This window comes from Leopardus geoffroyi, chromosome X (genome assembly GCF_018350155.1).
Source record: "Leopardus geoffroyi isolate Oge1 chromosome X, O.geoffroyi_Oge1_pat1.0, whole genome shotgun sequence".
Taxonomy (NCBI): domain Eukaryota; kingdom Metazoa; phylum Chordata; class Mammalia; order Carnivora; family Felidae; genus Leopardus; species Leopardus geoffroyi.
In genome coordinates, this window is record NC_059343.1 from 99,124,455 (window position 1) to 99,137,835 (window position 13,381).

The 13,381-nt window shown below is 50.5% G+C and overlaps 2 protein-coding genes and 1 long non-coding RNA gene across 3 annotated transcripts in view; 1 reads left to right on the plus strand and 2 right to left on the minus strand.

The window, feature by feature from the left end:
• Nucleotides 1–77: 77 nt before the first annotated feature.
• Nucleotides 78–3,900, plus strand: NDUFA1 (NADH:ubiquinone oxidoreductase subunit A1). Its single transcript, XM_045471094.1, has 3 exons — nucleotides 78–193; nucleotides 1,161–1,250; nucleotides 3,770–3,900. Exons 1-3 carry the CDS (start codon nucleotides 92–94, stop codon nucleotides 3,788–3,790), a joined length of 213 nt encoding a protein of 70 aa, XP_045327050.1. The 5' UTR covers nucleotides 78–91; the 3' UTR covers nucleotides 3,791–3,900.
• Nucleotides 3,901–5,541: 1,641 nt separating this feature from the next.
• LOC123594313 lies at nucleotides 5,542–7,899 on the minus strand. The gene is made up of 2 exons (XR_006710745.1): nucleotides 7,611–7,899; nucleotides 5,542–5,824 (listed from the first exon to the last, which is right to left on the minus strand). It is a non-coding gene; the product is annotated as an uncharacterized LOC123594313 (long non-coding RNA).
• A 1,914-nt stretch (nucleotides 7,900–9,813) lies between these two features.
• Nucleotides 9,814–13,381, minus strand: part of LOC123595198 (NFKB activating protein) — a 51,466-nt gene continuing 47,898 nt past the window's right edge. The window contains exon 10 of the mRNA XM_045472578.1: nucleotides 9,814–10,784. Within this exon, the coding sequence (XP_045328534.1) occupies nucleotides 10,750–10,784 (35 nt within the window). The 3' untranslated portion in view covers nucleotides 9,814–10,749. The remainder of the gene's footprint in view (nucleotides 10,785–13,381) is intronic.

Below are 13,381 nucleotides of genomic sequence, written 5' to 3' on the forward strand. Positions count from 1 at the left end.
GCTTGCCGCGGAGCCTACCGGGAAGGGTCCGAGGCCGGGTCACCTTTCGGGGGCCGGGAAGGAGGGGTTCGGTCCTGGCAGCCGCGGCGCGATGTGGTTCGAGATTCTGCCCGGCCTCGGCGTCATGGCCGTGTGCTTGGTCATCCCCGGCATAGCCACTGCGCACATCCACAGGTTCTGTAACGGGGGCAAGGTAAGGCGGCCTCTCCGGCGCGACGGCTGACTCCGCGGACTGGCGTTACAAAACGGGCGGCGGAAGGCCGTTGGGGCGCGGAGCCTCTCTGGGCTGGGGAACACCAGGGGCGGCCCTCCCCTTTCTTAGTGTTGCCTGCAAGCGGAGGCTTGCGGAACGAAACCCGACGGAAACCACATCCTCCTCTAGCAAGGAGCAGCTAGTTGTCGTGCGAAGAGTGGGCTAGAGGGCAGAGTGGGTTCGGGGGCTGGAAAGGTAGATTAGAAGGTAGGTCCGAACTCCTGGGCGTCAGTCTAGTCTTGCCTCCACTTCCTCGGATCTCTGATCTTTCTTGCTGGATGGTTTTTTGTTTTTGTTTTGTTTTTTAAAAATTTCTCGCATCCACATCCTGGTAGCTTCACGGTTTTTTACCTCCCTACCCGTAGTTAGGTTTTTCCCTTGACATTTTTTTATCCCCCACCTTTCCCCCCCAAGCCTCTAGGTATTTACCGCAAGATCCTGCTTTTCACATCAGGGTTGTAATTTTCTTCTCCTTCTACTCGTTCACGTTATCTCTAGAGTGCAGGGTATAAATGTGTTTGCTTTCTGGTTTTGTGACTTTTCTTCACGTGTGATCTGCCGCTGTTGTTTCCTCTCATTAGGGTCCCAAAAGGAAACGAGTAGTCAGGTGTCTTAAAAAAAAAAAAAAAAAAAAAAAAGCAGGGGGTGGGGGCGGGGCGAGGGGAAGGAGGAAAGGGGAAAAAAAACCAGATGCTGGTTAAAATATAAAGGGTAAGAACTCATGGTTACCATCTTAATTATGAAGTTTAATGATCCGATTTTATTTAGGATCCGGTCTTAATATCGATTTGGTTTTTGTTTCAGTGATGATTCTTTTTCTAGAATGTCACTTATAAGTTCCGATAGCTCTCTCTTGGGTCATTCATTTTCATAAACATTGTGCAATAATACTTTCTTTTAATTGTAGGAAAAAAGGGTTGCCCATTATCGGTATCAGTGGAGTTTGATGCAAAGAGACAGGCGCATCTCTGGAGTTAATCGTTACTATGTGTCAAAGGTAAGATAGCTCTGATGCTAGCCATGTGTCAGTTCAGATGGGTTCTAGTAATGTTTTGCCAAATGTCTCACAGTGCTAATTTCCTTTGTGTCTTTTATTCTGTGGATTGTCTGCCTGTGTCCTTTGCTTCTTCTTTTTATACACGCACCTACACGTATATGTTATTTACATGTAATGACTATTAATCTTTTGTCTGTTGCATATGTGGTAGATCTTTTCCCCAGTCTGGCTTCTTCACTTTATGATGTCTTTCATCAGATAGGTTTTAATTTTGGTGTTCAGTTTATCATATTTTGTCATTCTGGATTTTGGCTCACAAATGACTCTCCTACCCAAGATTATTTATATATTTTAAAAATTCCTCCCCCCCCCCCAAAAAAAAAATATATATATATATTTTTACATTTAGTGCTTTGACCCATCTACAGGTCATTTGGGGGTATAATGTGAAATCAGATTTTAACTGTACTTTTTTCCAAGGGATAGCCAGTTGTCACAATTGTCCATTTGTAGAACAGTCCATTTTTTTTTTTAACATTTATTTTTGAGAGACAGAGAGATAGAGCATGAGCAGGGGAGGGGCAGAGAGAGAGAGGGAGACACAGAATCCAAAACAGGCTCCAGGCTCTGATTTGTCAGCACAGAGCCAGATACCGGGCTCGAACTCACAAACCTGTGAGATCATGACCTGAGCCGAAGTTGGCCGCTTAACTGACTGAGCCACCCAGGTGTCCTGAACAGTCCATTTTTTAATTTGAAATACCATTCTAATAAACTAAATTTCCATGTACACATGGTCCTGTTTCACAAACACACTCTTCCGTACTCCATTAGTTTGCCAGTTCCTGCACCCAATGCCATAGGTTAAAGAATTACTCTAATTTTAAATTTGATTGAATCCTATGGAATTGCAGTTTTTTGTAGATACAAAATGGCCAAGCAATAGCATTTTAATCTGATAAACCTAATAGTATATTCCTACATCTTGTAGGAGTTCATCTCCCGTTATTCTTTTAAAAAATTGTAGCTACTTTTTAATATTCTCTCCTGGCTCATTTATTCTTCACAGTGAACCTAGGTTAATATTAGTTTCATTTTATAGATGAGAAAACAGGGTCGGTGACTATAAATAACACTCTAAGGACTCAAGCTAGGTGATCTGCCTGTCAGTATAGTGCTATTTGAGAATCTAATGTAATGAACGTGATGATCGATCTCTACTCAACTAAAGCGGTATTTCTCAAAGCACGGTCCAATAACCATCACAATCAGTTGGCGTAGGAGATAAAATGAAGATTCCTAATTAGAATTTCTACAGGGTGGCTCCCCGGGCTGTGCAGTTTTAATTTCTCACAAGGTGATTCTTCCCGCAATAGTAAACAAAATACCTGGACTGTGTTATTTTAACACTTGGAAGAAATGTCATTGCTGATTAATCTTTTACTCTATGGTTTCTGAGGTATTTGGTTGTGAGCTAAGTTAGGAAGAGTGGGTCTTCTGAATAAACAGTGTCTTGCTTACAGAGCCAAGAGTTCTGGAGGTGGGGGTCCCTGACCTTGAATTCTGGCTCTGCCACTTTCTTACTGACTTAAGCAGGAGACTTTTAAGCAGTCTCCATTTGTCCATGTGTAAAAAAGTAGAATGAGGTTGACAGTATTTTCCTCACGTTGGCTGTTATTATTTTTTTTTAAATGGTTTTACCTTACTGTCCTCTGACTCTCTGAAGGATCCAGATGGTAAATAGTTGCTTGACTTTGGTTCTGATGGGGTGGGTTGGGGCGGGGGGGGGGGGGTCTTTTCATATAAAGTGATATGTTTGCTGCTGTCAGAAAATGAAAACTAGACATCCTTATAGCTTACTCTTCTTACTTTAGTGATTATAACATTCAGTTCACTTTATTGTTGCAGTTAGAGAAATAAGGGATGTGCAAGTACTTTAATAAAATGCCATTTGGGGACACTGGAAGAAGTAAGGGTACAGGCATACCTCATTTTATTGCACTTATCGATACAGTACTGTGCTTTTTTACAAATTGAAGGGTTGGGGCGGCCCTGCATCGAGCAAGTCCATCAGCACTATTTTTCCAACAGCATCTGCTCAGTTCGTGTCTCTGTACCACATGTTGGTAATTTTCGAAATATTTCAAACTTGTCATTATGAATATATTTGTTACAGTGATCTGTGATCAGTGCTTATGACTCACTGAAAATTTAGGTGATGGTTGCATTTTTTAGCACTAAAGTACTTTTTATTTTTAATAAAACATTTTTCAGCACTAAAGTACTTTAAAACCAAGGTTTGTACACTGTTTTTTTAGACCTAATGCTATTGCACAGTTGAGACTACAGTATAGTGTGAACATAATTTTTATATGCACTGGGCAACCAAAAAATTTATTTGACTGACTTTACTGACGTGGTCCGGAACCAAACCTTCAAGATCTCTGATGTATGCCAGTACATGCACATCTTTGGTGGGAACAGAATTCTCACATTTTCCTTTTTATACTGTTTTTCAGGGTTTGGAAAATATTGATTAAAGAAGCCTTTTCCTGACCGATGAAGATTAACTCAGTTATGCTCATCTGCCCTTTCTAGAAGGTTATGCAGTCTATCAATGTAGTACATAATAAAAACAAAAAAGCAAAACTAAAGGCTTTCTTTACTTTTTTTTTTTTTAATAGTACTAAACAATCTCAAGCAATCTACCCAGTGTAGCTTTATCACTTTAAAAAAAACTAGGGGCGTTGGGTGGCTCAGTCCGTGATCTCACAGTTCATGAGATTGAGCCCCATGTCAGGCTCTGTGCTGACAGCACAGAGCCTGCTTGGGATTCTCTCTCTCTCTGTCCCTCCCCTGCTCGCTCTGTCTCTCTCTCTCTCTCAAAATAAATAAACTTAAAAAAAAAGGATCTTTCCTCTTAAAAAAAAAGTAGAAGGCAGCTGAGGCTTAAAATGATAGATGTAATGTACACCAAGCACCTGTCAGTGCCTAATGTGTCATAAATGGTAGTTGTTACTATTGGAGTAGATAGGAATACATGAACAAAGACTGAATTCCTTCAGCGGTTGCTAGTAAAATATAGTTCCTTTCTAGTTCCTTTTCTGGGTGATTCCTATTGTGTTAAGTTCCAGGTAGAATGCTTTTATATTAAGTTTAAAGTGTTTAGTGATCTCTACACCCGACATGGGGCTTGAACTCAGAACCCTGAGATCAAGGGTCGCACGCTCTTCCTACAGAGCCGGCCAGGCGCCCCCAGGTAGGATGTTTTTAAAGCTGAGCTTGCACCTTGAACTTCCATGCGCTCTGCATCTGACACATAGGATTCACTCAAGTGCCGATTGTTGTCTTAGTGGGGAGCAGCGGCAAGACTCGTCATTCTATTAAAATGAGTACACTGACTGCTTGAAATAAACACTTGCACGTTCACCACTAAAGGTAAGCAGATAATCTGAAAAGCTGTAACCCCTAGAGACATGGTGCTGCCCCGTGTGTGTAGATGTGTGTGTAGATCAACCCCCAAGGCGGCCACAGGACCTGTTCTCTTCTTCATCTTAACGTCTGACATGACCTGGCCCGCTATCGCACTGTGCGCTTTCCATTGAACTCCTGCCGCCGGGCAGGGCTTACGGAGGAAGCAGGTGGCGGCGTTCATGCTTCGAGCGTTATCCTCTATTGTGCTGCCCGGGGATGAGAAACCGTTCAAGGAAAGCCACGGCCCCGATGACACGCTTCATGCAACCTCTAGTCCGCATTTAGCACCACACAGGCCTCACTTTGTTGACTGTCATGAAAACCATCTCTGGGACGGAAGAGGCAGGGAGTAAGGATGGGGATGTGGAAGACCTTGACAGCATTACGAAATCCATCGCTAAGTCTCTGGATTTTTAGGTCTGTTCTGTCTACTGTGCCTCAAGGTGGGGATCATCCACTAAGGGTATCTGCTTAGATGGATTCGGGGCTGTTCAGTGGAGGGCCACAAAATGACAGGTAGAAATCGGTCAGGTTCAGCATGAGGGTCTGAACCCTTCACCTCCCTCTTTTCTGGAACCTGCCGTGAAATTTCACTTCATCGTTATAGTCTGCGGCCAGGGAGTGAACCAGGTGAAAACACCGTAGGTAGAAGATAACAGTGGTGTTTGGTAGCCTGCGTCTCCCTCGATTCTTTGCAGGTGCAATTAGCCAGAAGTGTTTTCTTCCAGCAGCTCTGACAGGTGGTCAGGGCACTGACCCCTCTCCCACCCCTGGTCCATAGCCACCTGCTCTTCAGGTTGAGATGATGCTCGGGAAATGACGCCATTCATTTGGTTTTATTCACTATCTTTAATTTTTTAAATACTGTAGTCACACAGCTCAAACATCTAACAATATAAGGTATTCAGTGAAAAGACTTGTTCCAACGCCCTGCCCAGCCCCTCCCCATCGACACACCACCCTGAAGGGTCTGTGTGCGCATACATACAAACACACGTCGGTAAGCGCGTAACAGCTGACACACAGTTTACCTTTACGTCACTTGTTTGGAAGAATGGTTCTTGCTTGAAATTACGTCTGCCAGGCTGCTGTAGTTATTTCTAGGGTCAAATAACAGTCGATAGGAAAAGACTTTGAAAGAGGTTAAAGGTCCTACACGTTCAGAAGGGGAGGAAGAGGATGATCCTGCCCTTTGGGAAGCATTTTTAAGTGGAACATTTTTGAGAAAACCTTCTAGAATCAGCAGTCCAATTCCTTTTTCTTTTTTTTAAATGTGTTTTGTTTTTTTGTTTTTTTGTTTTTGTTTTTGTTTTTTTTTTTTTTTTTGAGACAGAGCTCGTGCGCAGGCGCGGGCAGGGGAGGGGCAGAGAGAAAACCCCAAGCAGGCTTTGCGCTGTCAGCGCAGAGCCGGATGCGGGGCTCAGGACGCTTAGCCGACAGCCACCCAGGCGCCCCAGCAACCCAATTTCTAAGGACCCTTAGACATTTCGTCCAAACTCCCGTTCCTCAGAGGAGGAAACAGAGGCTCAGGGGCGGGAAGCAATCAGCTGGGGCGCAAGTGGGAGCAGACTCCTGGTGTTCTCACTCCCAACCCAGCGTGCTTTCATCTGTTCTCGGGGGTTCGCGTCTGTAAACACCGCTGAGTAAATGCTGCCTGCCAGGCACTGTGCCTCAGACTCGAATAAGACACAGCCTCGCCCTTCAGGAGCTCCCAGTAGCGTGGAGGGCAGTTGATGACAGGATGGGGTGAGGCGTGCTCTGAACGGAAGCTGCAGAAGGTGCGGGAGCACGGAGGTGGGGCTTGAGGAGGGGGGAGGGAAAGGCCACGGGCTTAGGGTAAGTTTCCGGGCGATGCCTACGCTGCTAGGCACGTCTTGAAGGTTGGGTAGGATTTGCGAGCTAAGCAAGCGAGGGGGAGGGCACGGCACGCAGAGAAAGGGCATGAGCGTGGGCGCACAGACTGGCACGGCCGTGTGGGAAAGAGCTATGAGCGGTTGTGCCCTGGAGCGGAGCGTGGGGCGGGTAGGAGGGGGGGAAGAGGGACTGGAGAGGCCGGCAGCGCCCAGAACCCGAGGGGCCTGGTCTGTCTCCTTCGGGCTGTCAGACTCGCTTCCTGGGGCAGCTGGGAGCCCCTGCAGGGCGGGAAGCAGGAGTGAGATGGTGACGGGCCCATTCCTGCCTGGCCGCGCTGCGTAGCCAGGGACAGAAAGCCGTGCTTCAGCCCCGCCCCCGCCGCGGAAAGTTTACTTTTCCTGGGGCGCTGCTGACACCTAGTGGAACGAGGCCAGCAGTGCTTCTAAACCTTCTAGGATGCACAGGACGCCCGACCCAGGACGGCTCCTTTCCCGAAGGGCTGACGTGTGCCGTGGAGCCTCAGCGCCGGGAGGGCTGATGTGTCAGGCGGCCCCACCGCCCGTCGGCTGTGTGACCTTAGGCAAGTCACTTCACTGCTCTGAGCCTCAGGTCTCCCATCTCTCACGTGAGGATAGTATGTGCCCCGCACACGTCCCTGCGGCTACGAGACTGCCACGAAGTCGTGTCCGTGAAATGGTTTGCACCCACAGCCCCGCACATGCGGAAGGGATCGTTGCCGGCACTGCACGCACCCCTCGAGTGGCTGGCCAGTCCACCCCTAGGTCCCCAAAAGTCACCCAAGTGTGGCGTCGGGGGCCCCTGAGGCCCAGCGTGTAACCAAGTGCAGGGAGCGGCCTGGGGGTTCCCTCTTAGAATGAGGGATCGCAACTAAGGTCTTTCCAGAGCACTGCAAAGACAACAGGCCTTACAAAGCTCAACAAAGACACCGATCGCTCTGAAGGTATTTTCTGAAAGCAGAGAGGAGAACCGGCTTAACGCCACCGCCACTGTGAGAACCAAGTGCTGGCTTACCCCTCTCAGCAGCTGCCACTCGCTCCCTTCCAAGGGAAGGTGAGGCGTGGCTGGGATTGAAGCCGGCCATCCTCGACAGGAAGCTTCTGGATGAAGGTAGGGGGTGGGGTCTGAGCGCTGAGTACCACTTGCTTTTCCAAGATTTCCCCTCGTGCTGATACTTCTGTGACCCGAGAACACAAATTTTTATACTATCCTTTTGTGAGACACAGGACACAAGGAACAGTTACAGAGCTTTTTCTTCCCAGGTTATGTCGATGTGGACGTCAGATACCCAGAGTCTGGCTCTCAGCTTCTTGGCTGGGGTCTGTGTGTGCTTGTGGAACGCCCCTCTCCTCCCCCTAACTCATGCACAGCCCGCGGGCATACTGCGCTGGGGTTCACCATGCTCTTAGAACCTTCACGTTTTGGGTGCACTGCTGCTCAAAGACAAGAGAAGGAAGTTTCTGTGAAGAAATCCAGGGCTGTGTTTGCACACTCTAATTGCTAAGGGTCTCCCTGGCATATCTGTGTACCCTCGGTGTCCGATGCTGTTGGCTGGAATACGCTTCCCCACCCGCAAAGGCCCTTTTGCAACAAAGAGCCAAATCACTGCTTTGGGGATTTCCACAAATCTTCATTCGTGATTACAGCCCTAATTGTTCTTTTCTGGGCACGGCTTGAGAAAAGGGCCTAGCCGATGTTACTTGTGTAAACCCATGCAACTGGGAAGAAAAGGCCCTGTAACTGTTCTGTGCTTTATTAGTTGGGATACATTTTGTTTCCTCGGTTGTCCTGTTTCCTGGCAGATGTTCTTCAGTCCCAGAAGATAGGAAGGTAAGATTTTGCCTTCTGGGCCTAATACCTTGTGTTTCTAAAGGCCCGAAAACAGGGTAGCCCCCTAGAAGCCCACTGCCCTCTCTTACCTGTAAGAGCCCCATCTTGGGGCGCCTGGGTGGCTCAGTCGGTTGAGCGTCCGACTTCGGCTCAGGTCATGATCTCACGGTTCGTGAGGTTCGAGCCCCGCGTTGGGCTCTGTGCTTCGGATTCTGTGTCTCGTTCTCTCTGCCCCTCCCCTGCTCATGCTCTGTCTCTCTCTGTCTCAAAAATAAATAAAACATTAAAAAAAAATTTTTTTTTAAAGAGCCCTGTCTTTGGGGCGGGGTGGGTCAGGTCTCTACAGCAACCTTGGAATTTGTATCCAGGGCCATCCACCGTACTTACGACCGTGGATGAGAATCAGGGCATCACCATCAAAAAGTCCAGCGATCCGAGGGGTGCCTGGATGGCTGTCAGTTAAGTGTCCGACTCTTGATTTCGGCTCAGGTCATGATTTCAGGGTCGTGGGTTCGAGCCCCACACCGGGCTCTGCACTGGCAGGGCAGAGCCTGCTTGAGATTCTCTCTCTCTCCCTCTCTCTGTTCCCCCCTGCTCATGCTCTTTCTCAAAATAAATAAATAAACTTAAAAAAAAAAAAAAAAAAGTCCAGCGATCCAGAAACCGCTCTGCCACAGTGCTTTTGTTCTGAGCAAGGCACTGTTCAGTGAGGCACTCGCTCAATGGCAGACCTGTGTGCTCAGGATGGCTGGAACGTTCTGAGGGGTCACTGGGCAGCACAGTGCTCAGGGTCCCTGACCTTTAATGTTAGGGGATGGGCCTCAGCTGGGGAAAGGCCCTGGGCCTCCTACCTCCTCCTGCCCCTTCCTGGGACAGTCTGGTGGCCTTTTAGACTCGGAGCAAGAAGGTCATAGAGCCATACTGGCTTAGAACCTGCCCAAACCCAACGTGCCCTGCCACATTTGACTTACTAGTTGTCTCTCTTTTTAAAAATTTATTTAAGGGAGGGGCGCCTGGGTGGCTCAGTCGGTTGAGCGTCCGACTTCGGCTCAGGTCACGATCTCACGGTCTGTGAGTTCGAGCCCCGCGTCAGGCTCTGGGCTGATAGCTCAGAGCCTGGAGCCTGCTTCCGATTCTGTGTCTCCCTCTCTCTCTGCCCCTTCCCCGTTCATGCTCTGTCTCTCTCTGTCTCACAAATAAATGTTAAAAAAAAATAATAATTAAAAATTTATTTAAGGGAGAGAGAGTGCAAGTGAGGGCAGAGCAGAGAGAGGGGGACAGAGGATACGAAGCGGGCTCCGCGCCGACAGCAGAAAGCCCGACGTGTGGCCCGAACCCACGGACCGCGAGATCGTGACCCCATCCGAAGTCGGACTCTTAACCGACTGAGCCACCCAGGCGCCCCGCTAGTTCTCTTCTCGCGTGGGCCTGCCTTATCTTCCCAACTAGACCGTCAGCGCGCCGAGGGTGGGGGCCTTGTCTTCTCCCCTTCACGCGCCCCCAGTGCCTGCCGCCGGTGCTTCACAGATAAGAGGATAAATGAGGCAGAGGGTGACGAGGTGAGAGTGAGGGTATTAGCGGAGGGGAGGGCAGAGACTTTGCGGGAACGAAAATGACTGCAGGGACAGAGAGGAGAATCCAATTCGGGGCCCACGGTGTGGACTTCCTCGGAGCAGGCCCGCGACTTGAGCTCTGGCCTCTCTTCCCTGTGCTCTGATGTCACCCACCTCCCCCCGGAGGCCTCTCCCCACCCTGTGCTCAACTCGGGGAGAAGCTAACAGAGACCTGGGTCTCCAGAGCAACTCTCTCTCGGGAGCACCGTATCCTTGGTACAAATTCACCCCCGCTTCCCACACGCAGGGCCAGTGAGGTGCCTACCTCCCTCTCCGCTGGCGCTGTGTCCCGTGAGGCAGCCTCGGGACGCCCAGATGGACAGGGCGACGCCTGTCCAACAAGCTCTGCCCCTTGGTCTCCACGGAAGGGGATGCAACACCCACTCACTGCGGACTGGCCTTCCGGCGGCCAAGAAGGCGCCCTCGGTGCGTTCTGGAAGAGCCCCGTGGGCTTCTGTGGCGGCACGTCTGTGGGCACGGGCTCCGCGTGCTCTCAGGTGAACACAGGCACGTCACTGGACCGCACGCTGGTGTCCGAGCCGGGAACCAGGGCCTGGGGGCTCCGAGGAGGCAGGGCTAGGTGAGGGGAGGCCCGTGGAGAGGTGGGGTGGGGGCAGCAAGGTGCGGACTTGGGGCTTCCCGGTCCGCCCGCATCCATCTGCTTCCTGGGGAACCAGGGGCTGGGCTGGGCTCATCCTCCACCGTCCTGCTCACTCCTCTGCCTCCGTCTCCGGGCCACACACACCTGCGCCAGGGAGAGCGAAAGCATCCGGCGTTTGGGGGAACCTGTCGCCGGCACTGCCCGAGTCCAATCTGGAGAGCCCGGGGCCGGAATCTGTGGCTTAGGTCAGGGGCTTGACTGGGGGAGGAGGTCAAGTTCTGGCCCACGGAGTTCAAGCTCCCACTTCAAGGAGGCGCCTTCTCTCCCGGCCTCCCCCATGAAAGCGTTTTGCCTACAAGGAGTTTTTCGTCACCTGGCCGCCTGTCCTTCTGCTCCGGGCCGTGAAGGATCCCAGCACCCGGCCTCCTGGGTTGGGTTCTCACCGCACACCTCTCACCAGCTCCCCCCCCCCGCCCCCGCCGCTGCTGCTTAGGAAAGGCCCTGCTGCCTTCAGCCACCCACGAAACCTTGACACAAAGGAGGCCGGAGCTCTGCCCTTTGGGAACGCGGCTGCCGTGGATCTGGGCCCACCGTGGCCCTCGAAGGTTCATGGCGGTTGGTCTGGTGGGCCGCATGGGAGTCAGACCAGCGAGTGGCACTGAGGCCGGTCATCAGCACCGGGAGTGTTTTTGCTCTGGAGCCCGCGTGCTCCGCGTGCTCACCAGCGACAGTGTCACGCACATCCCTTCCTGGCTTGGCTGCTGGGCCTTGGGCCTAAACGGCGAGAGCTAAACACACGCATCTGTCCCAGGCAAATTCGCCCAGCGTTGGGGGAGCGCTGGACTCGGACTCCTCTACTCTTCTGTCTCCGCCGTCACGATGGTGCTACCTACTGCCTGTTGCGCACTTTCGGTGTGCCTTTCCTTCTTGTTTTATTTTATGTTTTTAATGTTTTTACTTATTTATTTTGAGAGAGAGAGAGAGAGAGAGAGTGGGGGAGGGGGAGCAGAGAGACACAGAGGGAGAGAGAAAATCCCACGCAGGCTCCACTCGGTCAGCACAGAGCCCGACGCGCAGCTTCATCTCACAAACTGCGAGATCATGACGGGAGCCGAAATCAAGAGCCAGTCGCTTGGGGCGCCCGGGTGGCTCAGTCAGTGAAGCATCGACTTCGGCTCAGGTCGTGATCTCACGGTTCGTGAGTTCGAGCCCCGCGTCTGGCTCTGTGCTGACCGCTCAGAGCCCGGAGCCTGCTTCGGATTCTGGGTCTCCCTCTCTCTCTGCCCCTCCCCTGCTCGTGCTCTGTCTCTCTCTGTCTCAAAAATAAATAAAAACATTAAAAAAAAAAAAAAGATTCCCATTGCACACATGAGGCTCAGAGAGGTGAAACAACCTACCTAAAGTCACACAGCCAGGACGTGGCAGAGCCGGGACGTGAAACCCTCTGTCTGCGATCAGAGTCTGAGTCCCTGTAAGCCACAGTACCTACCCCCTCGTCCCTCCCCAGTCCTGTTGCTCTATCTCCCGCACTATCTTGGGGGCAGGCTCCGTGCGTGGGACCTCGATGTGCGTGCCGGCTTCCGGGCAGTGAGCTGAGCGTTTCATCCTGGGTGAGGAGGGGATACTTGGCGAATCACCTTCCTTTCTTTACTGCGATCGAGACGGATTGTCCGAGGTGCGAGGAGCCAAGCACTTCATACACAAAGCACAGTGGTTAAAAGCAGGGGTTGTGAGACGGAGGGACTTCACAGGTCCATCAAATTAATAAAACTGGGTCCTAATGTAGGGTCAACGACTTTTGATTTCACCGCATAAAAAAACATTTTCTACTACTACCGCTATCAATAATAATGCTAGAAATAGTATCTAACCATCGTAAAGACAGCTTATGATGCACCAGGCACTGTTCTCAGTCTTTTTTTTTTTTTTTAAGTTTATTTATTTATTTTGAGAGAGAGCAAGCAGGGAAGGGGGGGGGGGGCAGAATTCCAAGCAGGCTTTGCACCGTGCAGAGCCCGATGTGGGGCTTGAAGTCACGAACCGTGAGATCACAACCTGAGCCGAAATTAACAGTCGGACTTCGGTTCAGGTCATGATCTCACGGTTCGTGGGTTCGAGCCCCATGTCGGATTCTGTGCTGATGGCCCAGGGCCTGGAGCCTGCTTCGGATTCTGTGTCTCCATCTCTCTCTGCCCCTCCTCCGCTCATGCTCTCTCTCTCTCTCTCAAAAGTAAATAACATTAAAAAAAAAGAAATTAAGACTCAGATGCTCAACCAACTGAGCTACCCAGGAGCCCCACTGTTCTTGGTCTTTACATGAATTGTCTGATTTGATCCCCACAAAAAATCTTACTCCATAGGCATTTCGTCGATGAGAAAACTAAGAAATGTTACGTCAATTGCTCCTGGGTCTATGCTGATAACCATTATGGCAGAAGCTCATCCTGGATTCATAAAGGGCATCTTTGAAAACAATCAAGCACACAAGGGAGGTCACCACCTCAGAATTTGGGTATAAAGAAGTAAGAAGTCACCCGGGTGGCTCAGTCGGTTAGGCGTCCGACTTCAGCTCAGGTCATGATCTCACAGTTCGTGGGTTCGAGCCCCACATCGGGCTCTGTGCTGACAGTGCGGCCCCTGCTTGGGATCCCCTCTCCCCCGTTTCTCTGCCCCTCCCCCGCTCGCCCTCTCTCTCAAAATAAATACATAAAAGAAGACATAAGGAGCTCAGTCAGTGTAGT

What these genes read in the sequence shown, in the direction of transcription:
- NDUFA1 (XM_045471094.1), top strand. Translation starts at nt 92, where the DNA reads ATGTGGTTCGAGATTCTGCCCGGCCTCGGCGTCATGGCCGTGTGCTTG. An exon ending in GGTTCTGTAACGGGGGCAAG is followed by an intron (nt 194 to 1,160) that starts GTAAGGCGGCCT and finishes TTTTAATTGTAG; the next exon opens with GAAAAAAGGGTTGCCCATTA. An exon ending in ATCGTTACTATGTGTCAAAG is followed by an intron (nt 1,251 to 3,769) that starts GTAAGATAGCTC and finishes ACTGTTTTTCAG; the next exon opens with GGTTTGGAAAATATTGATTA.